Source organism: Mastigoproctus giganteus, chromosome 7, assembly GCF_048544385.1.
Source record: "Mastigoproctus giganteus isolate SK-2022 chromosome 7, ASM4854438v1, whole genome shotgun sequence".
Classification (NCBI taxonomy): domain Eukaryota; kingdom Metazoa; phylum Arthropoda; class Arachnida; order Uropygi; family Thelyphonidae; genus Mastigoproctus; species Mastigoproctus giganteus.
The window spans coordinates 125,170,624-125,196,561 of NC_143581.1; the positions used below are offsets into that span (position 1 = coordinate 125,170,624).

General features: G+C 36.0%; 1 protein-coding gene across 1 annotated transcript in view; it reads right to left on the reverse strand.

Moving 5' to 3' along the window:
- Nucleotides 1-372: 372 nt before the first annotated feature.
- Nucleotides 373-25,938, reverse strand: part of unc80 (unc80, NALCN channel complex subunit) — a 1,843,891-nt gene continuing 1,818,325 nt past the window's right edge. Inside the window, exons 62-64 of the mRNA XM_090378420.1 lie at nucleotides 23,226-23,417; nucleotides 22,180-22,362; nucleotides 373-923 (exon numbers count right to left, since the gene is read on the reverse strand). Coding sequence (XP_090234546.1) covers nucleotides 373-923; nucleotides 22,180-22,362; nucleotides 23,226-23,417 — 926 coding nt within the window. The remainder of the gene's footprint in view (nucleotides 924-22,179; nucleotides 22,363-23,225; nucleotides 23,418-25,938) is intronic.

Genomic DNA, 25,938 nt, shown 5'->3' on the forward strand with positions numbered 1-25,938 from the left:
TGTCAGTAACCATTACAGATGAAATTCATTATTATAAGCTAATTACCATGTATGTATAAATTAATTTACTATGAGATATATAACAGTTACACAATATCCTAGGTGTATCTTAAAGCCGTTATCAATTTGCTCTATTATCATACCATATCACAAGATTTTATAAATATATTAAAATTCTATCAGTCATTAAAACTAATTCAAGTGATTTATTACACTTTGTAAATACAAGTTGTCCTTTTGGAGGCATACAGTTTCTTCAATCAGGTCATCACCTTTTTACAGAAATTGGCTAAAAATTATGATATTAATTATCATAATTTTTAATTTTTATAATTTTAAAGCTTATTCTATTAGTATGATGTATAATATATTTCACATACTCATATTTGCATCATCTTTTGATGGAAAAATCATAATTAAGGAAGACTGGGAGTCAAATTTTTGTTTTTCTTCGCCTTTCAGTAGTGCAGATTTTTCACTATTACTTAAAGATTCTGCTGATTCACAGTGCATAATAGAAGAATATGCAGGAAGTTGAGAACAATGATGTTGAGGGCTAGGAGACTGGGAATTTGAATTAAAGTGGGTATTTTCATGGTTTGAAACTGAATGTTTTACAAAAGAATCTCCTTCCTTTTCAGGAGAAAAATCAACTTTAGGAATTACAGAATCATTAGCACAGGTTGTTCCTTCTGGCACAGATGGTTGTGTTTTAGTTGTTATCATAGCAATCTGTTCAACAACTTCAGGTGTGTCAGTATGTGCAGTCCATCCAGCACCTCTTCGAGATTTCCGAAATCTAAATGTTTTGCGACTTTGAGCTTTCTGACGCTGTAAACGATGACGAGGACGATGCAATTCTGAATCAATATCTGGTGATGGACCAGGGCTGCTGGGCCGCGATGGTGGTAAACTGGTACATCCTAAAAAAGACAACTTTGGTAAATTGTCAATTAAAAACTTCAAGTAATTGTGGGAAAATTCTTTAATTTTAAACTTGGAAAAAAAAATAATTATTTTGTTAAAAGTTGTGTTTATTTACATTTAATAATTACTAATTCAATTAAAAAACCAATAATAAATTTGAAAATTATTTAACACAAGCCTCTGTTGAATATATTTCTTTTATGAATTATGAATTCTTTCATATAAACAATCTTCCTTGGCATCAATTTACTCACATCCATATTTTGTTTCAATGTCTTTCCTGGTTTTGGATTGGAGAGGATAAAATTCCAAAACTGCAGCCACTTGGACAAGGCATTTTCAAGTATTTGAAAATTCACTACTGGAGGTACATACTGAAAAAAATTATACTGATAATAGAAATCAACCAACCTATAGATTCTCTCATAGAGTTGTGAAGTGCACATTAGAGTTCGCAAGAGTGTGGAGTCAAGATGTGATGGAAGCAGTGATTAATAATTGTTTCCAGGTTTTGCAAAAATGGCTAATTAACAGCGATGAGAAGTAGGTATGAACTACTACAAGATTTTGAGCAATCTTGTAAAAGAACAAGAAGAACCAGAGGAAGAACTCCAAGCGAGAGGTTTGGTCAGCAGAGAAATTGTTCTTGACAGATTTTTAAGAGTTGATAATGATGTCATAGTAACTGAATATCCGAGTGACTCCAAAATTTTAGTCAGTATTCAAAGAACTAGTGACAATATCATCCATGAGTGCAACAAAAATTTACCTAATATTTTAAGAAATAATTCGTAAAAGTGTACTAATATGCGTTTAATGTAAGTAGTCATTTCTTAATATGTATGCATTAATGAATTAATTATTTTAAAATGTTAGAAGATTTATTCATTCCCAGTTATTCCTGATTTATTTCCCATCTTTTACTATTTCTGAATGCTGAATTACATTATTTTTGAAAAGGTCATATTTCTTTATAATTAAATTTCTGTTTAACGAATTTTTTTCAAGCCAATGATCAATTTCTTTATATAGAGGTCTGGCTGTAGTTTCTTACTCTAGATGGGAGCTTTCACCAAGTAACCATAAGGATGCAATTAAATGCTCTAAGATAAAGACCCTATTCAAAAACCAAATCCTGATCACTATTTTCATCATATTTCCAAATATTTTCATCAGAGTTGTATTTCACTTTAGTTATAAAGATCAACCTATTTTGCATTGTTGCAATGCTAAATGCCAGTAGGCTGAGAACAGCTATGAAATAGTGGCTCCTTCGGAGAGGACCTCAAAATACAATCACAGAATTGTATTTTGAGGTCCCTAGAAGATAACTAACATTAACTATAATCAGAAGAGCTTGTTGTTGATGAAGAAGAGATCAGGGGGTTAAGTGTAAAGTTAGGATAGTTTATTACAGTGTTTCCCAAACTGTGATATATGGGAAGTTCTAAAAAAAAACTTCCTATTTATCCATCCAATTGCTCCTAAGTTTTACCCAGTTTTCCCTTGAATTTATTTAAGCTATCAACTTCCACAACAACAGATGGAAGTTTTTTCCAGCAATCAACCACCCATTAGCTAAAGGCAAATTTCTATAACTGTCTTTCCTCAATTGGAGTTTATGCCCCCTCAGGTTCATAATCTGAGCAAAAGGAAGAATCCCATCAACATTTAGCCTGCTCAAACCATTCAAGGTTTTATACATCCTTAATCAGATCATGTTGCAGGTGCCTAGTCTCCAGACACTGCCATTTGCAAAACTTAAGCCTTTCTTGGTAAGAGCACCACTTTGCTCCCCTCACCAATCTTGTAGCCCTTCTATGTATGTAATCTAGCAACTCTATATCATTGCTAAAATAAGGCCTTCAAACCTGTACGCAGTACTCAAGGTGTGGCCTGACCATTACCTTATACAAGGGGATAATCACCTTCTTGTCGCTGCTAGCAAAATTCCTGTATATCATTGACAATACCCCATGACTTGCTCTGGCAGCTTGTCTGCACTGCTCAGGAAACTTCATATCTGACTGCACAATTACCCCTAGGTCCTTTTCATTGTCCACTACCCTGAGTGTAGTACCGCACAATTGGTATATTTCTTTGGGGTTACTGTTACCCATATGCAGTACTTTGCATTTGTCAATGTTAAACTTCATTTGTCACTTCTCAGCCCATCTGCCCAACTGTTCTAGATCCTGTTGCAGTAGTATAGTGTCATTAACAACCCTGCCAACCTATGTATCATGTGAAAATGTGTAAGCCTGATATACTTTTATCAATATTATTGATAAATATACAAAACAACAATGGGCCCAACACTGAAACTTGGGTGACTTCACTAATAACATTAGTCCACAAAGAGCAGTGTCCACTGATTACCACTCTGTCTTCTCCCACTCAACCATCCATTTATCCATTGTAGCAACTTGTCCTTAATGACTTATTGCTTGAATTTGTACAGTAGTCTTCCAAGTACAACAGTATCAGAAGATTTTCTGAAATCCAAGTGTATGATATCAAAATTATTTTTTACATCCAGTTCTTTTGTGACCACATCATAATATCCAATCAAATTAGTCAGACAAAGCTTCCTTTTAACAAACCCATCTTTGTCTGAATTATAACTGCAGTTTTGTCTAGATGATCCTGCAATGCTTCTTTAACCAATGACTCCATTATTTTTTCCTGAACAGAAGTTAAACTAATAGGTCTGTTATTACTCGTGACACCCTTTGAACTCCCTTTGTGAATTGGGAATACATTTGCACATCTCCAGTCTGTGGGGACCTCCACCTGTGTCCAAGGATGCTCTCATAATTATGGCTAGGGATTTGATTATTTCCTTTGCCGCTTCCTTTAATATACAGTGGAATCTCGTTAATACAAAGTTCAAGGGACCTAAATAAAATAATAAAAATAAAATAAAAACAAAAGCCTTGCCTAACAATACAGTAATAGGAATAACATATTTTTTAAAGATTTTATTTTATTTGTATGATAAACTAAGAGAAAAGCAATATTAACAGAAATGAAAATATTGTACAGTATATATTTTAATATATACAATATTTTAGTATTACAGTAAAAATAATTACAATAATTATAAAAGGAGACATACAAACGATTAACTTTTTAATAAATTAATCTAATTTAAAGAAAGAATCCAATGTTGTTTGCACAGTTTTTGTCCTATGCGCATTTTTAACTACAGCACAGACGTTATCAAATGCAATAGTTGTTTCTTTGTCAATGTTACTGCCAGCCAAGACATTCTCTATTATGTTAAATGCATTTTGGACATCTTTTTTAGATGCACGCGTTTTCACTTTCGCTGTTGCTGGTAGCAAAAACAGCATCATTTTGTTTGGTACCCAGCATCTCTTATGGTGTTGGCATTGCAGTGGTAACAATTTCATCATGGATGATGAAATTGCTACCACTGTAACTCTACATCATTCACAAACTCTTCAAATTCATCAAACAAAATTCATATGCTCCTTCAAATTCCTCCATTCCTCACTGTTGCAATCACATTTTTCTGCTGGACCATGTTTTTCGATGATGTTCTCTCCAAAGCCACTCTTTCTGAAGCAGTCGATTATAACACTTGATGTAATACTTTCCCAAGCAATAACAAGATTACGGATAGCATCCAAGACATTCCAATTTGGCTGCAAATTGTTCCCTCCTTCTATGCTGCGGAGCAAGTACCTTATCAGACGGGCTCTATATGCTCTCTTGATATTATAATTAATGCCTTAATCCAGTGGTTGCATTAAACTGGTGGTATTGTGGGGAGTAAAAACAACAGCCGTATATTTTTCAACTTAAGTGTCTTGGCAGAATTTGCTGTACAATGGTCTAGAATCATCAAAATGTTCCTTTTTTCTGAAGCCATTCTTTTGTCCAATTTTGATAACCAATACTGAAAAATTTTGACCATAGCCATGCACTTCTATTGGCCTCAAAATCACAGGGAAGTTGGTTAACTGCTTTAAAACATCTTGGCTTGGAAAACTTACCAATCACAAGCAGGCATAGTTTTGTACTGCCATCTGAATTGCAGCATAACAGAACAGTGTGTCTTTGTTTACTTAATTTTCCACCATGACAAGACTCTCCTTGAACAGCAAATGTTTTGTTTTGCAGCAAATTATAAAATAAACCTGTCTTGTCGAGATTAAAAATATCCTTTGCCTCATATTTTTCAAGGATGGACCGTACAGAACACAACCAGTCTGTAGCCTTATCTCTGTCGACTAATCCAGACTCACCGGAAATATTTTGTGAAATCAAGTTATTCCTGTTTTTAAATCTATGGAGCCAGCCACTGCTGAATTTGAAGTCACTAATCCCATGTTGCTGAGCTAAATAATTTGCCCTTTCTTGCAAAATCGGACCTGATATTGGCAAATTAGATGCACGCATTTGTTGGTTCCACTCGAAAAGTTTTGTTTCAAGCTCCTCGTGTTTTGCACCATGAATTTGTTTCCTGGTTTTCATCACTGCTCCAGTGTCATGCACTTATTAAAGTCTTTTTCGGTTTTTCAGTATTGTAGATAAAGTAGGTAAAGGGATGGTGTATTCCTTTGCAATGTCCGTTTTGCTTCTTTCCATCCTAATGGCCTTTTGTATAATTTTTAGTTTAATTTCCAGGCTTAATTCTGTCCATCTACGTTTTGTCGCCATAACACTGCTAGATAAGATTTAATATAAACATATTTTAAATTAATTTAAAAACACAAGTTCCAAAAAAGACATCAGCTCAGATAAAATGGTACAAAAAATTGATTGCTGTATACAATAGCAAAACACTCTTTGAACTGGGGTAACAATTGCAACTGACCTTATTACCGTGGAAAGCGAGGGAATGCATGTAAACAACGTAGAAAACTTTTTATTCTTTTGTTATTTTAACAACTCATCCATCAGAAAGATGTTTTTCAGAATGCACTTGACGTTGTAGCTGCCATAAACTGCTTTTGTTTACACAAAGCTAATTTCTAACAAGTCAGTGCCATCCTTTGGAAAGATACATTTCAGAGTGCACCTGATGTTTTAGCTACCATAAACTGCTTTATTAGCATTAGCATTAGCAAAGGCACCTGATGCAAGAAAGCAAGCTTATGTAGCATCAGTCAAAAAAAAAAAAAAAAAACCCTTATTTCACCCATCCACTTGCTCTAAATGTTTGTCAAGTTTTGCCTTAAACCTATTTAAGCTATCAACTTCTACAACGACAGATGGAAGTTTGTTCCAGCAATCAACCACCCGCTGGCTAAAGGCAAACTTCCGCACAGCTAACCTACATCTGTCTTTCCTCAATTTGAATTTATGCCCTCTCAGGTGATTATTCTGAGCAAGAGGAAGAATCCCATCAGCATTGAGCACGCTCAAACCATTCAAGGCTTTATACACCTCAATCAGATCACCTAGCAGGTGCCTAGTCTAATCACCAGACACTGTAATTTGCAAAACTTAAGCCTTTCTTTGTAAGAGCAACCCTTTGTTCCATTCACTAATCTTGTTGCCCTTCTCTGTACTTGTTCCAACAGCTCTACATCCTTCTTAAAATGAGACCTCCAGACCTGTATACAGTACTCAAGGTGTGGTCTGACCATTTCCTTATACAAGGGGATAATCACCTCGTTATCCCTGCTAGAAAAATTCCTGTATATCATTGACAAGACACCATGAGCTACTCTTGCAGACCATCTGCACTGGTCAGAAAACTTCATATCTCCTTCACAATTACCCCCAGGTCCTTTTCATTCTCTACCACTGTCAGTGTGGTACCACAGAGCTGATACGTTACTCTGGAATTACTGCTTCCCATATGTAGTGCTTTACATTTGTCAATGTTAAACTTCATTTGCCACCTCTCAGCCCATCTGCTCAACTTTTCTAGATCCTGTTGCAGCAGCGTACTGTCATTAGTGTCATTAACAACCTTGCCAACCTTCGTATCATCTGCAAACTTGGACATTAAGCCTGATATACCATCATCAATATCATTTATAAATACAGAAAACAACAATGCACCCAAGACTAAACCCTGAGGGACTCCACTAATAACATTAGTCCACGAAGAGCAGTGTCCATTGATTACCACTCTCTGTCTTCTCCCACTCAACCATCCCTTTATCCATAGCAGCAATTTGCCTCCAATGCCACACTGCTCCAGTTTGTGCAGCAGTCTTCCATGTGGAACAATATAAAAGGCTTTTCTAAGATCCAAATATATGTAATCAAAGTTATTGTTTGCATCCAGTTCCTTTATGACTATATCATAGTATCCAATCAAATTAGTCAGACAAGACTTCCCCTTAACAAACCCATGCTGTGTCTGAGTTATATAACTGAAATCTTGTCTAGATGATTCTGCAATGATTTTTTAACTAGTGCCTCCATTAATTTCCCTGGAACAAAAGTTAAACAAACAGGTCTGTAATTACCTGTGTCTCCCTTTGATCCTCTTTGTGGATTGGGGTCACATTTGCACATCTCCAGTCCATGGGTACCTCCCCTGAGTCCAGGGAAGCTCTCATAATTATGGCTAAGGGTTTGCTTACTTCCTTTGCCACCTCCTTTAATATAACTGAATAGATTCCATCCACTCCAGGTGCCCTTTTTATGTTTGTCTTCAACAATTTCTCCTCCAATTTTCTGTCAATTATTACAAGATTATCTAGCTTACTGCCAGAGTTGAATCCACTTCTGGCATTCACCTCCCTGAATAATTCCTCATGTGTGAATGTCAATGCAAAATATTCATTTAGTTTGTTAGCTACCTGAGCAGGATCATCAACAGTTGAACCATCGATATCAAGTGGACCAATCTGATTCATCCCTTTCCTTCTAGAGTTTACATAGGTAAAGAACTCTTTGCTGTTTTTCTTTGCATCCTTTGCCAAAGATTTCTTGTAATCTGCCTTCACCTGCCTAACCTCCTTTGTAACTTGGTTACAGACCAGCTTATATCTAACATAGGCGTCTGTGTCACATGTTAATTTATATGTATCCCATACATTTTTCTTTTCCTGTCACATGTCTAATTAGTTCATCTGATATCCATCTAGGCCTAAATCTTGAACAATATTTCTTTGTTAGTATGAAAGGCCTAGTAACTTACAAAATTAATTCTTTGAATGCTTCCCATTTCTAATTTGCTGTTGATAACATCATCAGTTGGTTCCACCATATAGAATTTAAATACTGTCTCAGACCACCGTAGTCATCTTTACGAAAGCAAAAATTCTTCCCTTTACCCTGAAGGTAGTAACCTCTTTGTGTAAATCCCACTTCAGCACATTGTGATCACTGCCAACTAGTGGTTCGTTTATCTGCAGATTCTTAATTCATGAAGAATCACTACTGATAATCAGATCAAGAGTATTACTCCCTCTAGTTGCCTCACAAACATGCTGATGTAGAAAACTATCATCGAATAAATCCACAAAAGCCTTGCTAGTGTGTGACTGACCAGCCCCCAAATTCCAGTCAATATGTGGGAAATTAAAATCCTCCATTATAAGACTCTCTGATTTACTGGCCCACTCTATTTCCCTGTACAGTTTCTTATTATACTCATAAGAGTCATTAGGCCTATAACACACTCCTACTCTCAATTTTCATCTACCAATGCTTAGGTCACACGAAACTGACTCGACACTGCACTGTCCAGCGATGTTGACTGGCTTCACTTCCTTGGATTTTGTATGTTTCTTAACTAATAGCATAACCCCCTCTTCCCTTCCTATCCTGTCTATCCTTCCTATACACATTGTACTCCCCAAATTCTAGTTCTGCATTCCTTAAATCCGTGTGACACCATGTCTCTGATATCCCAACAATATCTGCCTTTGATATTTTGAGCAATACCTCTAATTCATCAAATTTATTTACCAAACTCCTAGCATTGGTGTACATGCAAGTATACATGCACCTGTTCCTATTCTTATCTACCCTAACACAACCCATGTGTTTACTTGTACCGCAATGACTCCCAGCAGTCTCTGAAATACTCTGCATGTTGTTTTTCAGACTGCTGCTTATTCCAATAGAAGCAGTGCACTTTCACCTCTGCCAGTAGCTACTGTTAATCTATTAGTCCTTGTATCCCCCCAAGCTAGCAGTTTTCTGACCCACCTAACACTGCTTCAATAGAATCAGCAAACATTCTTGCACCCTTTCTATTTAAGTGTATCCCATCCCTGTAGAAGCAGTCTCTCCTGTTAACAAGCACAGACCAGGCTAAAAGAAATTCTACCTTTTGAGCCTTGCACAATCTTTCCAGGGCCGAATTGATCGACATGGGTCTCATCATATACTCCCTGCTATCGTGTCTGGGCAGAATTGCAGACACTTTCAAATTCACTCTAATTTACGGCTTTTTTTCAACAGTGACCTGTACTTGTTAAGTAACTCTTAATGTCATTAGTTCTAACGTTTACAACAATATCACCTTTTGTGCCCTTAAGAGATGATATCTGCTCTACAATATCATCAACTTTTGTCTCTTGCAGATATATCCTGCTCCTGTTCCACCTATCCTTCTTGCCTAGTATATTCCCATCTCCCTGACAATAGAGTCACCAACAATAACTAGTTTCTATGGGACTAGTGCATTCTGCCTTAGAGATTGCCTCTTTGTTGCCTGATGCACAGGAGTGAGCTCTGCCATTGAGCTGGGCAGCTGAGAGCTTGATGGGCCCCCTCATATTAATTTCTTTGAGGGAATTTACCCAACACCTCAAGCTCTCATAGACAGCTTGAGCATACACAAAGGCATCCTCCTTGGCTAGATCCTGTCCTGTTTTAGGAAGATCAGCAAACATTTCACATTGCGCACATTTTTTGAGACTGTGATGAATTGGAGAATCGCCCCTTTGGTTACTCCCCTAGTCACAGCACTCTCGCTAGTCTGTAATCTTTACTTTGCAGCTCTAGTCTGGGTCATGATTTCTGTTTATATACAATTTAATTAATTGATAATACTATAATAAGCTAACAGATTCCTAATACAGTGCTTCATATTATGCTATCTAGTTTTACTTTATACTTTACACTATCAATTCGCGATATATATACGTTATGCTAATTCTGATCGACTACAATATGGTGGATAGTTCAACAATATTGGTGCCAACCACCGGGAGAGGGTCCTCTGTAACCAGGTGGACAGGAGCAGCAGTGCATAGCACACGCTTCTTGATTAGACCAGGGTTCGAGCCTGTGACCACCAAATATGGAAAGGTCAGGGAATGACCACCGCATATCCCAGGAGCAATATGGCCTTAGTTGCTAATGCTCCTAAAAACCAAATAACAACAACAACAACAGGAGTCGTAACTTCCAAAAATTGCTAGTTAAATTCAAAATAAGAAGCTACGAACGCTACTAAATCTATTTAATATCTCTGTAAAACACAAGTACATTAATTAACATACTACATTAATTAACTAAGAATACGGTAAAAATTAAAAATACTTATCCTTTTACTGCAGCCAAAAATCTACCGATTGTTCTCTTCCGCGACTTCCACTCAACCACCCCTTTATCCATAGCAGCAATTTAATTTGCCCCAATGCCACACTGCTCCAATTTATACAGTTACAGCAGTCTTCCATGTGCAACAATACCAAAAGCCTTCCTAAGATCCAAGTATATGATATCAGAATTATTCTTTGCATCCAGTTCCTTTGTGACCACATCATAGTATCCAATCAAACTGGTCAGACAATATTTTCACTTAACAAACCCATGCTGTTTCTCAGCGATAACTGCAGTCTTGTCTAGATGATCCTGCAGTGCTTCTTTTACCAGTGACTTTTACCATTATTTTCCCCAGAACAAAAGTTAAACTAACAGGTCTGTAATTACTTGTGTCACCTTTCGATCTCTCTTTGTGAACTGGGGATACATTTGCACATCTCCAGTCCATTGGGACCTCCTCTGAGTCCAAGGATGCCGGAATAATCATCGCTAATGGCTTGCTGTAGTTGTTGTTATGGGGGGGTTTAGTGGCGCATAAGCTACTATGGCTAAAATGCATCTATCCATTTATAATATAAGGAAAAGAGAAATTTTTGTAAAATTAGAAATGATTAAAAAGTCCAGTTTGCTTGAGGTAGTTGAAAAATGCAAAAATATTTGCCTTTTCTCCAATGAGATTCTCTAAAGCTATTGGTTTATCAAGATTTACCAGTGATGGCAGGGTTGAAGTTCTGTCTTGTCTGTAGTAGGGGCAGGACTGCCGCAAGTGGGTAGGTGAGATAAGCATCGCTTATGAGCAGCATTTCAGGAAGCTGCCAAAAATTTTTTTTTGACATATACAAATTGGAACTCTGTTTAATGAACTTGTTTAAAACAAAATTTTCTGTTTAGCGATATTTTTTTAATTTCCCTTGGTAATTACATTTAAAATGGTTTCCATAAAAATAAAAATTTCCATATAACGAATGGATTAAGAAAGATTTGGTGCCTCCATAGCCAGGTGGCCAGGAGCAGCAGTGCATAGCACATGCTTCTTGATTAGACTGGGGTTCGAGCCCGTGACCACCAAATATGGAGGATGCGGAAAGGTCAGGGACACCGCATATCCCCGGAGCAATATGGCCTTAGTTGCTAATGCTCCTAAAAACCAAAAAACAACAACAATAATGAGAGATTTAACTGGGAACGCATTAACAGTTCGCACCTCTGGCCTTCGGGCAATTGAGACAATTAGTGCTGCTACTAAGCACGAATTAAGAGTTAAAGGGATTAGCATTCTGTAACTTAGTGGTACTCACAAAACCTATCCAACCTCCTGTTCCACATAGCCAGAATCGTGCTGGTCATCCGATTGTTTATTTTTTTCCGGTATTCAATATGGCAGGTAAATAATTCATTTGAAATAAATACAGTACATTATATTGCAGACTTACGATAATTTTCTTATTATCTGGATCTCCGTTCAGTGCCGGATTAAGGTACGGGTTAGCAAGACTGTCTTCTAGGGTGCCAAAAACAGAAGAACAATGAGGCAAAAAAATATATATCCTTAGTAAAGGGCGCCAAAAAATCTTTCTATCTTCCTGCCCAGGGTGCAGAAATAACTTGGTCTGGTGCTGTCTGTGTTTCATATTTATATTTCACAGGGTTATACTCCAGAACATGGCTACAACCCCATACTTCAGCGAGAAAGAGCGGAAGAAACCAGAGATAGGATGTCAAGGCAACTTTCACTCACTGCTATCTCCCTCTCGTGCATATTACTGGGGGATGTCACATGACATAATAATATGTCGGAGCTGAAATGAAGAAAAAAGGCAATTTTTTTTAAAAAAACTAACAAAAATTACCACTATATACTGTATAATTTTCTCGAAGTTCTCGTAAAGCTGAACTGTCATGTGTATTCAATTTAGGAAGTCGCGTTTCTTTTATGTTATTCACTACTTGGTTAACATGTTGAATAAATAAATCTTTTTGTGGAACATTACGAAGTCCAAATTCAATATCAATTATGCATTGTTTTTTTAGGTAGTTTTCAAGGTGGTAAATTATAATTTAATCCTTTGGATAAAACATAAAAGAAATACGACTTCCTAAATTGAATACACACGACAGTTCAGCTTTACGAGAACTTCGGGAAAATAAAGACATTATTATACAGAGGGCAGATAAAGGAGATACAGTGGTAATACTAGATAAACCTGATTATATTAATAAGTTAGATTCAGCTGTTTCAGATACGTCCACTTATCTTGAAGTAGACTCAGCACTGGTTACCAATTTGGTCAATCAATACAATAAAACGTTAACCACGTATCGAAAAAACAACTACATTACTATGGCTCAGTTAAAGGAATTGAAAGCCAGAACATACAATGTTCCTGCACTTTTCGGTCAAGTAAAATTATACAAGACTGGATTTCCTATTTGACCTATTGTTTCCTACAGGAACTCGGCATTTTCATCCTTAGCCACACATGTATAAAGCATTATAAAACCCTTTAGACAGGTAATACAATTTGGGATTAAGAACTACGATACATTATTTAATAATCTTAAAGACTGTAGACTTGGTGACAATGACAATTTATTCTCACTAGATGTTACCTTGTTATATACGAATGTAAATGTTGAATACACATTAGATATTATTTGGGATATGTTAAATAATAACTCGATACCGATTAATTATACGAAGCTACCTATTAAGGAAATTTTTCACTTAATTAAACTGTTAGCTGAGGCCAACTATATCACCTTTCGAGACAAGGTGTACAAACAAATTTTTGGATTACCAATGAGTTTGAGCCTGAGCAGCTTAATGTCAGTGATCTATCTCTCAACGATTCAGCATATACATTTGACACCTTTTCGACCCCGTATCACATACCATGGGAGGTATTTAGACAATGTTCTAGTTATTACTGATAGTAGTTCTATCCAAGACTTCTTACATTCATTTAATAATATTCATTCTAGACTCAAATTTACATTGGAAATGGAGGATACAGATACAAAGTCATTAAACTTTCTAAATTTCACGCTTACTCGGGACTCAAATAAGATCCAATTTAGCATCTATCGAAAACCTAAAAACACCGGTATGCTTCTACATTATAATAGCTATCACCCATTCACCTACAAAAGATCGATTATCTTTAATGAATTTCTAAATGCCTATAAATATTCAATGATGGAATCTGCTTTGGGCTCAGAAATACAAATATTAACTAGCAGGTTCTTTAACAGGGGTTATCCCCTTGCCACAATAAACTGAATTAGGGTACAGGCTAAGGATAGGATACGAAATACTACACAAACCAACAATAGTAATATCAAAAAATACTTTATTTCTGCCCCATATGTTGAACAGTGGCACAAACAACTTAATAGATTCTTTAAAGATACCGAATTTAAAATTGTGGCCAGGCCAATACGGAAATTACACACTATACTGAAAAATCACTCGGTTCTTTCCACATTCACAACACAAATTAATGACCTGGTATACAACATTTCTTGCAGTGATTGTGACTTGTTTTACCAAGGTTTGACGCGTTTTTCTCTGAATATTCTATATCAAAGAATTTCATTACTTTAGCATTAGCATTAGCATTAGTAGAGGCATATGATGCAAGAAAGCAAGCTTATTCAGCATCAGCCAAAAAAAAAAAAAAAAAAACCCTCTCCCATTTCACCCCTCCGTTCGTTCGAAATACCTGTCCAGTTAAGCTTTAAATTTGTTTAGGCTATCAACTTCAACAACAAGTGATGGAAGTCGGTTCCACCAACCAACCACCCGCTGGCCAAAGGCAAATTTCCGCACATCTATCCGACATCCGTCCTTCCTCAATTTGAATTTATGCCCTCTGAGGTGATTATTCTGAGAAAGATGAAGAATCCCATTGGCATTGAGCATGTTCAAACCATTCAAAGCCTTATACACCTCTATCAGATCACCTCGCCGGTGCCTAGTCTCCAGACTCTGTAATTTGCAAAACTTAAGCCTTTCTTTGTAAGAGCAACCCTTTGTTCCATTTACTAATCTTGTTGCCCTTCTCTGTACCCGTTCCAGCAGCTCTACATCCTTCTTGAAATGAGGCCTCCAGACCTGTATACAGTACTCAAGATGTGGCCTATTCGTGTTAATCCACATGAAGCCTCAGTTCGTGTTTCTTGTTCAGCAGTGTTAGAATTAGCCTTTTATGCCTTTAACAAAAAAAATACTTCTTTATTTAACGAGGCCAAAATACTTAATGTCCAACGTAATTATATGTGACTATTAATTGCAGAAACCGTAGAAATTAAATTACACAAGAATTCTGTTAAATTTTCGTCGGCCATATTTGATCTCTGATGCGTGGACATTTATGCGCATGCGCGAAGACAAATAATCACTATTTAAGTTTCATGTTCAACCCTATTCGGTAATTTTCATTCCTGTGATCACAAAATATGGTCGAAAAGCACTGTCAGCTTAAGGAAGGAAAATCGTTTTGAATATTTTTGTTCGATTCTTTTTAATATTTTTAATTGCGTTAAATTGATTGTTAATTGTGTTAAATTGATTTAATTGTGTTAAATTGGGTTTTAATTATTTTTTACTCTAATGTAAGTTTTTCAATTTTTTCGTTTTAATTTCTGGAGAGTATCATAGGGAAGTGTTCTACGTACTATATTGAGGTAAACTCCTCTTATTATTTTACAAATATATTAATAATACACTAATCATATGATGAGTTAATATATTAATCTAATATTAATCTAATATGTTGAGTTAATATATTAATCTAATATGTTAATTTAATATACTAATTAAATTAATGCATTATTTCTAATAAAAATGCCTTGTGGAGAAATAAAAGTGAGAAATTCTCAGAAAAATATGAGATATAATATGAGACCAACTTTATAAGCAAAGTCATTTTAATGAACAAATAAGTTACAATCATATGTTACAATTCTAACCTGAGGATCTTCTTCAGTGATAATAAGAGAAAAGATTAAGATTAACATGAGCGTCAGAATTTTAAATAAAGTATCCAGACACAATCAAACAAAGCATTCAATAAAAGACTAATTATAATATGAAGTACCTTTAAAACTCTTAAAACTACCATTTTAAATATAAATCTGTGCATTAATTACATGTTATCAAGAATAATAGCATAACTATACGATAATACTAACTGGACTATATATTATTGGATAATATATCATTATAAAATTGTCTATTCCCGCTACAAGTCATTGTAACTTTAATCTACTACTACTACTACTCTAACTGTTCCAGGCTAAAGTATAAAACAGTCTATAAAATACAGATTTTGCCCTGTCTAAGCAAGTTTTTACTATAAAATACAGACTATAGCACTGCCAAAGCAAATTTTTACTATAAAATACAGATTGTAGCACTGTTTACCCAATTCCGCGTAGCACTGTTTACGCAATTCCGCAAAAACTGAGTATGAGATATGGTCAAAAAGTTATAAGATTTTATTTTAAGCTTTGGAGGGGAGAGAAGGGGGGCATCACCAAGTTAACCATTTGGGCTGTGTTCCACTCCACCAAACCAGTAATGTATAGAGTAAATTAAGCTTCAGACATATCTTAAGCCTCTGTCACAATTGTAATGGATAGAAAAGCAGATCAATGCTTAAGTGTAAGGTTTTTTTTTTTTTTTGTGAAGAATGGGAAAAGTGGTGCAGAAATCCTTCAAATGTTAGGAATGCATTTGGCGCTGCTTGTTTATATATACTGCCATTCATTAATGGCAGTATATATAAATTAATGTTTTCAAAATAACCAAAAAATTGTCAAAAATGACAAATGTTCAAGACTGACCTTCAACTTGAACAGTTGTGAAATGGTGGTTAAAGTGCATTAAAAAAATTTGTTCTAATTAAAGATTAACCATTTGAGAAATTGCTGATGTTGTTTGTTTGTTTGTTTGGTTTTAGGAGCATTAGCAACTAAGGCCATATTGCTCCGGGAATATGCGGTGGTCATTCCCTTGACCTTTCCGCATCCTCTATATTTGGTGGTGACGGGCTCGAACCCCGGTCTAATCAAGAAGCGTGTGCTACGCACTGCTGCTCCTTCCCACCTGGCTATGGAGACGCAGAAATTGCTGATAAACCAGGTTTATCAGCAATCAGTTTTCGGTTAAAATCAACAGGTGATTTTAACCGAAAACCTTGGCATGTGTTTCAGTGGCAGAAAAACTTGTTCCAAGGCTGTAAAATGATGAAAAAAGGTTCACCATCAAGAACTGTAAGGAGCTGAAAAGAAGAGTAGAAATGAGACAATAAGTTAATGGTGATGAAACATGGGTGTATGACTATGACTCTGAAATGAAATTCCAGTCATCCCAGTGGAAACTGCCTAACTCACCATTCCAAAAAAATGTATGATAGATTCACAGTCAAATGTCAAAATGAATGTGTTCAGAATAGTCAGACAGTGCTCCTGCATACAATGAACTGTCTATGCACAAATTTTTGGCCCAAAAAACATTCCTGTAGTATCCCAAACTCCATATTCATCTGACTTTGTCCCATGCAATTTTTCTCTTCCCCAAACTGAAAATGAAGCCAATAGGATGAAGAGTTGATGAACCTTCACCCATCCAACAGAATGTGACAGCAGAACTCAACAGCTCACGTTTAAAGAGTATCAGCAATTCTGAAATTCAATAGAATCTAAAGACCCCCCCCCCCCCCAAAAACTCAATCTTATAAACTTGCTTATAGAAATGTATGTGCCAATTTTTTAAATGAAAAATTAAGTCTTAGAACTTTTTGATCAGACCTCATAAATCCTTATCTCCAACCAGAAGACAAAGGTCAAAAGATGGCAAAAGTTTTAATTTTAATATAATTTTTGAACTTTTTGCCTAATTAGTAAAATCAGCAAACAATGAGACCAGAATAAAGCCACAAATTTAAAAAGGATAAGTGATTAAAAACTAAAACTTAAACAAATTAAATTTGCACAACCTAAATACAGTATTTCACCAAATGGTCAATACACAACCAAATACACAACCATTACAGAGAAATTAAAAATAAAATTTATGTACATGAAAATCATGTATTCTGCTTCCACTTCTGCATACAGAGAAACATATATTACACAGCCAATCTGCTTAACAGTGTTCCAATGCTGGAGTGGAGATGTGCAAATGTATCTCCAATTCACAAAGGGGGATCAAAGGGTGACACGAGTAATTACAGACCTGTTAGACCTGCAAATGTATCTCCAATTCACAAAAAGAAGAGAATCAAAGGGTGACACAAGTAATTACAGACCTGTTAGTTTGACTTCTGTTCAAGGGAAAATAATGGAGACATTGGTTAAAGAAGCATTGCAGGATCATTTAGACAAGACAGCAGTAATAATTCAGACAGCATGGGTTTGTCAAGGAGAAGTCTTGTCTCAAAGGAACTGAATGCAAAAAATAATTTTGATATCATATACTTGGATTTCAGGAAAGCTTTTGATACTGTTACACATGGAAGACTACCGTACAAATTGGAGCAGTACGGCATTAAGGGCAAGTTGCTGCAATGGATAAAAGGATGGTTAAGTGAGAGAAGACAGAGAGTGGTCATCAATGGGTACTCCTTTACATGGACTAATGTTATTAGTGGTGTCATTCAGGGTTCAGTGTTGGGCCCATTGTTGTTCTGTATATTTATCAGTGATATTGATCAAGGTATATCAAGCTTAATGTCAAAGTTTGCAGATGATACAAACGTTGGCAGGGTTGTTATTAACCATAATAATAGTATGCTGCTGCAACAGGATCTAGAAAAGTTGAGTAGATGGGCTGAGAAGTGGCAACTGAAGTTTAACACTGACGAATGCAAAGTACTGCATATGGGTAGCAGTAACCCCAGAGAAATGTACCAACTATGTGGCGTTACATTCAGGGTGGTGGAGAATGAAAGAGACCTGGGGATAATTGTGCAGTCAGATATGAAATTTTCTGAACAGTGCAGACAGGCTGCCAGAGTAGGTCATGGGGTCTTGTCAATGATATACAAGAATTTTGCACGCAGAGATAAGGAAGTGATTATCCCCTTGCATAAGGCAATAGCCAGGCTACACCTTAAGTACTACGTACAGGTCTGGACCCTTCATATTAGGAAGGATGTAGAGTTGCTAGAATCGGTACAGAGAAAGGCAACAAGACTGGTGAAGGGAACAAAGGGGGAGTGCAGTTATGAAGAAAGGCTTAAGTCTGCAAATTGCAGCTTCTGGAGACTAGGTACCTCGAAGGCAATCTGATTGACGTGTATAAGGCCTTGAATGGATTGTGCAGGCTCAATGCAGATGGGATTCTTTCCCTTGCTCAGATTACAAACCTGAGGGGGCATAGATTCAAACTGAGGAAAGACAGTTATAGAATAGATGTGGGAAAGTTTGCCTTTAGCCAGCAGGGAGTTGATTGCTGGAAGAAACTTCCATCTGTTGTTGTAGAAGAAGCTTAAATGAATTCAAGGCAGAACTAGACAAACATTTGGAAGGAATGGATCAGTAAAATGGGAAGGGGTTCTTTTTTTTTTTTTTTGGCTGATGCTGTATAAGCTTGATTTCTTGCATCATGTGCCTCTACTAATGCCAAATTCTGTGTGCAGTTTTTGGCAGTTTTGAAGCATTTTAGATTTATTTCAACTCCCGACATGATGCACAAAAGAAAGGGGGGGGGGGCGAAAGCAGGCACATTCTCAGACCACCGTGATTATGGTGGTCTGAGACAGTATTTAAATTCTATACGGTGGGACCAACTGATGATGTTACCAACAGCAAATTCAAAATGGGTAGCATTCAAAGAAATTATCTTGGAAGCTACTAGGCTTTACATACCAACTAAGAAATATTGTTCAAGGTTTAGGCCTAAATGGATGTCAGATGAACTAATGAGACATGTGGCAGAGAAGAAATGGGATACATATAAATTAATGGGTGACATGGAAGCCTATGATAGATATAAGCTGGTCTGTAATCAAGTCACAAAGGAGATTAGGCAGGCAAAGGCAGATTATGAGAAATCCTTGGCAAAGGATGCAAAGAAAAACAACAAAGAGTTCTTTACCTATGTAAACTCTAGAAGGGAAGGGATGAATCAGATTGGTCCACTGGATATTGATGGTTCAACTGTTGATGATCCTGCTCAGGTGGCTAAAAAACTAAATGAGTATTTTGCATCTACATTCACCCATGAGGAGTTATTCAGGGAGGGGAATGCCGGAGGTGAGTTAAACTCTGGCAGTGAGCTGGATGATTTTGTAATAACTGAGAGGAAAGTGGAGGAGAAATTGTTGAAGATAAACATAAAAAAGGCACCTGGGGTGGATAGGATCTATGCAGTTATATTAAAGGAAGCAGCAAAGGAAGTAAGCAAACCTTTAGCCATAATAATGAGAGCTTCTTTGGAATCAGGGGAGGTACCCATGGACTGGAGATGTGCAAATGTGACCCCATTTCACAAAGGAGGATCAAAGGGTAACACAAATAATTATAGACCTGTTAGTTTAACTTCTGTTCCAGGAAAATTAATGGAGGCACTGGTTAAAGAAGCACTGCAGGATCATCTAGACAAGACTTCAGTTATAGCTCGGACACAGCATGATTTTGTTAAGGGAAAATCTTGCCTGACCAATTTGATTGAATACTATGATGTGTTCACAAAAGAACTGGATGGAGGGATAACTTTGATATCATATATTTGGATCTTAGAAAGGCTTTTGATACTGTTGCACATGGAAAACTGCTGCACAAACTGGAGCAGTGTGGCATTGGAGGCAAATTGCTGCTATGGATAAAGTGATGGTTGAGTGGGAGAAGACAGAGAGTGGTAATCAATGGACACTGCTCATTGTGGACTAATGTTATTAGTGGAGTCTCTCAGGGTTCAGTATTGGGTCCATTGTTGTTTTCTATATTTATAAATGATATTGATGATGGTATATCAAGCTTAATATCAAAGTTTGCAGATGATACAAAGGTTGGCAGGGTTGTTAAGGACACTAATAACAGTGCACTGCTGCAACAGAATCTAGAAAAGTTGAGCAGATGGGCTGAGAGGTGGCAAATGAAGTTTAACATTGACAAATGTAAAGTACTACATATGAGAAGCAGCAACCCCAGAGTGATATATCAACTCTGTGGTACTACACTGACAGTGGTAGAGAATGAAAAGGACCTGGTGGTAATTGTGCAGGCAAATATGAAGTTTTCTGGGAGTGCAGATGGTCTGCAAGAGTAGCTCATAGTGTCTTGTCAATGATATACAGGAATGTTTCTAGCAGGGATAAGGAGGCGATTATCCCCTTATATAAGGCAATGGTCGGGCCACACCTTGAGTACTGTATACAGGTCTGGTGGCCTCATTTTAAGAAGAGTATAGAGCTGTTGGAAAGAGTACAGAGAAGAGCAACAAGATTATGAATGGAACAAAGGGTTACTCTTACGAAGAAAGGCTTAAATTTTGCAAATTACAGTGTCTGGTGACTAGACTAGGCACCTGCGAGGTGATGTGATTGAGGTGTATAAAGCCTTGAATGGTTTGAGCATGCTCAATGCTGATGGAATTCTTCCTCTTGCTCAGAATAATCATTTGAGAGGGCCTAAATTCAAATTGGGGAAAGACAGATGTAGGGTAGATGTGCGGAAGTTTGCTTTTAGCCAGCGGGTGGTTGGTTGGTGGAACAGACTTCCATCCTTTGTTGTGGAAGTTGATAGCCTAAATAAATTTAAGGCTGAACTGGACAGGTTCTTGGAACGAACGGAGGGGTGAAATGGGAGCGTGTTTTTTTTTTTTTTTTTTTTTGGCTGATGCTGCATAAGCTTGCTTTCTTGCATCATATGCCTCTACTAATAATATTCTTTCATTTTGTTTCCAAAAAGTTTTTGTTTGGATAAAAAGAACCTTAATAGTTGAAAATGGTGCATGATGTAATTTCATGCTTTAGTCTATTACCATATAATAATAACTTTAGCAACAGCAGTCTCTACTATTGAAAAAAATTATTTCCTGATTTCTGTGCATCAGTGATCAGCAGCACAAAGCAAGTGAAATAAAAGCTAAAATTAAAGCTCAGCGAAAAATCAGTAGGAGCTGGCATGCAGCATACTTTATAGATAAATGTGAGTCAACAAAGATTATTTTATGGTTATACTTCTCCAAATAACAAATAATTAATGATCTAGACTGAGGATGAATACCATACCAGAGGAATACTAAATTTCAAATAAATGTAATTTCAAGAGATATTTTAATTTTTAAAATTTTTCTGTTTTTGGTATACAAACTGCATAAGGCATTCCTGCTAGAGGATTAAAAATGGCTGAAAAAAAGCAACCCAAGTGATAGTGTTATCAAAAAACATGGCATAAAGGGAACTATATTAAAAATGAAAAGAAGAGTGATCATGAAATGAGAATGAACTGTCAAACTAATTATAATATAATAAGCATTATTAAATACGAGCATATAAGCTTTATTGATTAAATATACTCTGTATTTAAATCTATATATATTTGCATATCAAACCTGGGAAATTCTCCCAATTACAACATTTCTATGAGAATGTTTTGACTTATCAAACCTTTTCTAGGAATGTCACCTGTAGTAGGAGAAGAGCAATCTGTATAGTTCATTTTTTTAGCAAAATTTTCTTAGAAAATAATCATTCATGATTAATCATATAAGGTCAAAAGTAATTAATTTCAAGTGAAATTCTTTACCTTGACTTTCTTGATTACTTCTTAGCTCTTCATTCTCTTTTTCTTGCTCATCTGGAGTAATACCTATGGAGGAAAGACTGCCACTATCACCACTTTTTTTACTTCCCCGTTTTTTAATATGTAGAGTAGATTTACGAAAGAGTCTTGGCTCTGAAGAAGCTATTGAAGCAGCATCTAAAATTTCTAAAAAAAGAATTTTTTTATCTAATGCATTAATTACTATATATCCTATTATTTTACAACTAAGTGAAATACTGGAATATGCAGGAAGATAATGCCACATCAGAAAATGAATTTTTAGGTAAAAAAAGAAATGAAAAAGTGAAAAGAAGTAATGAATCTATAGATAAAAGGCTCACTAGGTAGCAGTAATCACGGTGTACTGATATCAGATTTATTTAAAGGGGTAACTCTACTATTTTTATGGAATCTTTTGCTTCCATAAAGATGACTACAGTGACCTCAGGCAGTTTTTCAATTCTATGAAATGAGACTAACTGATAAAGTTAATAATGGTAAATTCTAAATGGGAAGCTTCAGGGATGTTATTATAGAAGCTGCTAGGCTTTTTATGGCAAATAAGAGTTACAATTCAATGCCGACCTAAATATATGTCAGATGAACTGATGAGATTTGTGGCACTGAAGACAAATGCATGGGATGTATATACATTATCAGTGATACAGATGCCTGCAGTAGATATAAACTAGCCTGCAATCAAGTCAGAAAATATGTCATGCAAAGTCAGATAGATTATGACAAGTCTGACAAAGAATGCAAAAATAAGCTGCAAAGACTTTAATTATGTAACCACTAGAAGGAAGGGGATGAATCTCATTGGTCCACTGAATATAATGGTATAACTGTTGATGATCCTTAGATTAGCTTTGTAAGAGAACTTTACCAAGTCATTGTTTTCTAAACTATTTCTTAGGATCAAAAGAATAAAACATTTTCTACGTCTTCTGTGATTGGCAGGCCTTTCAACTGCCAGAGTATAAAATTATTAATCAAAATATCAATGATATCCAGTTAATTTTTAGTACCTTGTGAACTTGTGCCATCTTCTTCTGGGTATGGATAACTTGTTCTCCTCAGAAAATTTTGCATCGCTTTATTGCTTCTTTCTTGAGTGTGAAATCGTATGCTTAGTGCTCTAGAAGGAAAATATACATCACTGCGTGTGCTCAATTCTCGAGTTAATGATGACCTCTGTGAGTTAAAGCTTGCATCAAAAGCTGAAAATATACAAGAACACAAAAGCATAATCTAAGTATATGTGAAGTTATATTATGGCAAGCATGCCTCACTTTTAAATTTCGTCTTAATTAATATATAATTGATCTTTTTTTTTTAAGACAAAGTTGAATGGTCAAATAAGACTTATTTGAAGAATAATGAACAAGTTTCTGAACTTATATATATCCCCAGATAATGATACATAGCATGAATTCCTTCATTGCCAGGTATTCCACTATAATGGCAGCTACATATCATGTTTTCTTCACAGTTAAGCCTAATTCTTTATACTGCATTTAAAAAAAATAAATAAAAAATTAAAAAAAAGAATTTCATGTGGTTTTCCGATTTGTTTCCATGTGTGAAGCCAGGAAACAAATACTACTTGGGCCTGCAATTCTTCAAGAGGCCTGGCTAAGAATTTAATATTACAATTTTTAGGTAATTAAATTCATTTTTAATAAGTACCAAAAAAAAATTACAAACTTAAAATAAAAAATGTTTTATTTTATTAACTTTTTATCTTATTGATTTATTACATGTTAGAAGTACTTGCTTTTTAACCTTTATATCTATATGTGGACAGAAATACACAGACAAACACATACACCAAAACAAGGGGGGGGGGGCTTTTCATGCAAGTTGCATCAGTGTCCACATTAATTCTTGACTTTCCTGTGTAAAGCTACTTGACGATTTATTCAAAATTTCCTGAACTTCTGATGAAGAATTATCAAAGTCTACTCCTTCACTAGACGTCTGATTCTCTACACCACCAGCACTACCATAGGCAAAATATAATTCTAATAGGTTGTCAACAGTTTTTAAAATGCAGCTTCCATATCAACTTCTTAATAAATTTTTAGCTATAAAGCACAAGAGTTAGTTTTTCAGAGGCTTTTTGAGAGTATATATATTTTGTTTGGAGTTCTGATTTGTTTCCTGGTGTGTAGCCAGGCCTGATTGAGTGGGGGGGGGGGTTAGAGCTGTATAGTAACTGTGCCTGTAATTCTTCAAGGGGCCTGGCCAAGTCTTTAATATTACAATTTTTAAGTAATTAAAGTCAATTTTAATAAGTGCCAAAAAAATTACAAACTTAAAATTTTTTTTATTGATTTATTTACTGATTTATTATATGTTAGAAGTGACTTCTTGCTTTTTAACCTTTACACCTACGGTGGACAGAAATGTACAGACAAACACATACACCAAGACAGGGGAAGGAACTGTCATGCAAGCTGTACCAGGGCCCACATTAATTCTTGACTTTCCTGTGTAAATTTATCCAAATTTACACAGGATAAATTTTGAATAAATTTGGCAATTTATTCAAAATTTCCTGAACTACTGATGAAGAATTATCAAAGTCTATTCCTTCATTAGATGTTTGATTTTCTACATCACCATATGCAAATTATAATTCTAAGTTTTTTTAATGATTTATAAAACAATTTTTAAAAAAATGTAATTTTCTCATTAATTAAAATGTGATAGCAAAATTATATCTGGCTTAACAATTTACAAGTCAGTGTGGTGTAGCATATGAACTTGGAAAGGGAACAGTGTTTTAATAACTTAAGGATTGGAATGTGATGCCCATAACTATTATTATTAGCCACATGGTGCAAGGAAGCCTGAGGCTTATGCTGCACCAGCCAAAAAAAAATTCCCACATTACCCTCAGAGAGAGAGAGAGAGAGAGAGAGAGAGAGTGAGAGAGAGTCAGAAGTAGAAGGGAATCATCAAGAAAGAGAAGAATGATGATATTCAGCTCAGGACCATGGGTTTGCCAAGCCCATACTCACCAGATGTGAGCACCTGGGGTAAACTGTAGAACCTTCACTGAGTATAGAACATCCCCTTGTTTGATTGGTCAAAATTTGGATTGCAGTGGAAATGAAGGTTCTGAAATGGTTTTTAGGTAGCAGAACTCCCTTTTCTTCTTCTTTTTTTTTTTTTTTTTTTTCCCATTACTAGGCTTGGCTAAAGGCAAATTTCTGAACAGCTATTCTACAATTGTCTTTCCTCAATTTGAATTTATTTCCCCTCAGGTGAGTAATCTAAGCAAGAATCCCATCAGCATTGAGCTTTCTCAAACCATTCAAGCCTTACACACTTATATAAATTAGATCACCTCGCAAGTGTCTAGTCTCCAGATGCCGCAATTTGCAGAACTTCAGTCTTTCTTGGTAACAGAAATCCTTTGTTCCACTCACCAATCTCGCTGCCCTTCTCTGTACTCATTCCAGCAGCTCTACATCCTTCCTAAAATGAGGGTTCCAGACCTGTATGCAGTACTCAAGGTGTGGCCTGACCACTGCCTTATACAAGGGGACAATCACCTCCTTATCACTGCTCGAAAAATTCCTGTATACCATTGACAAGACACCATGAGTACTGCATATTCATGGTGTATGAGTATGCAGTACTCATGCAGCTACTCTTGCAGCCTGCCTGCACTGCTCAAAAAACTTCATATTTGACTGCACAATTATGCTCAGGTCCTTTTCATTCTCTACT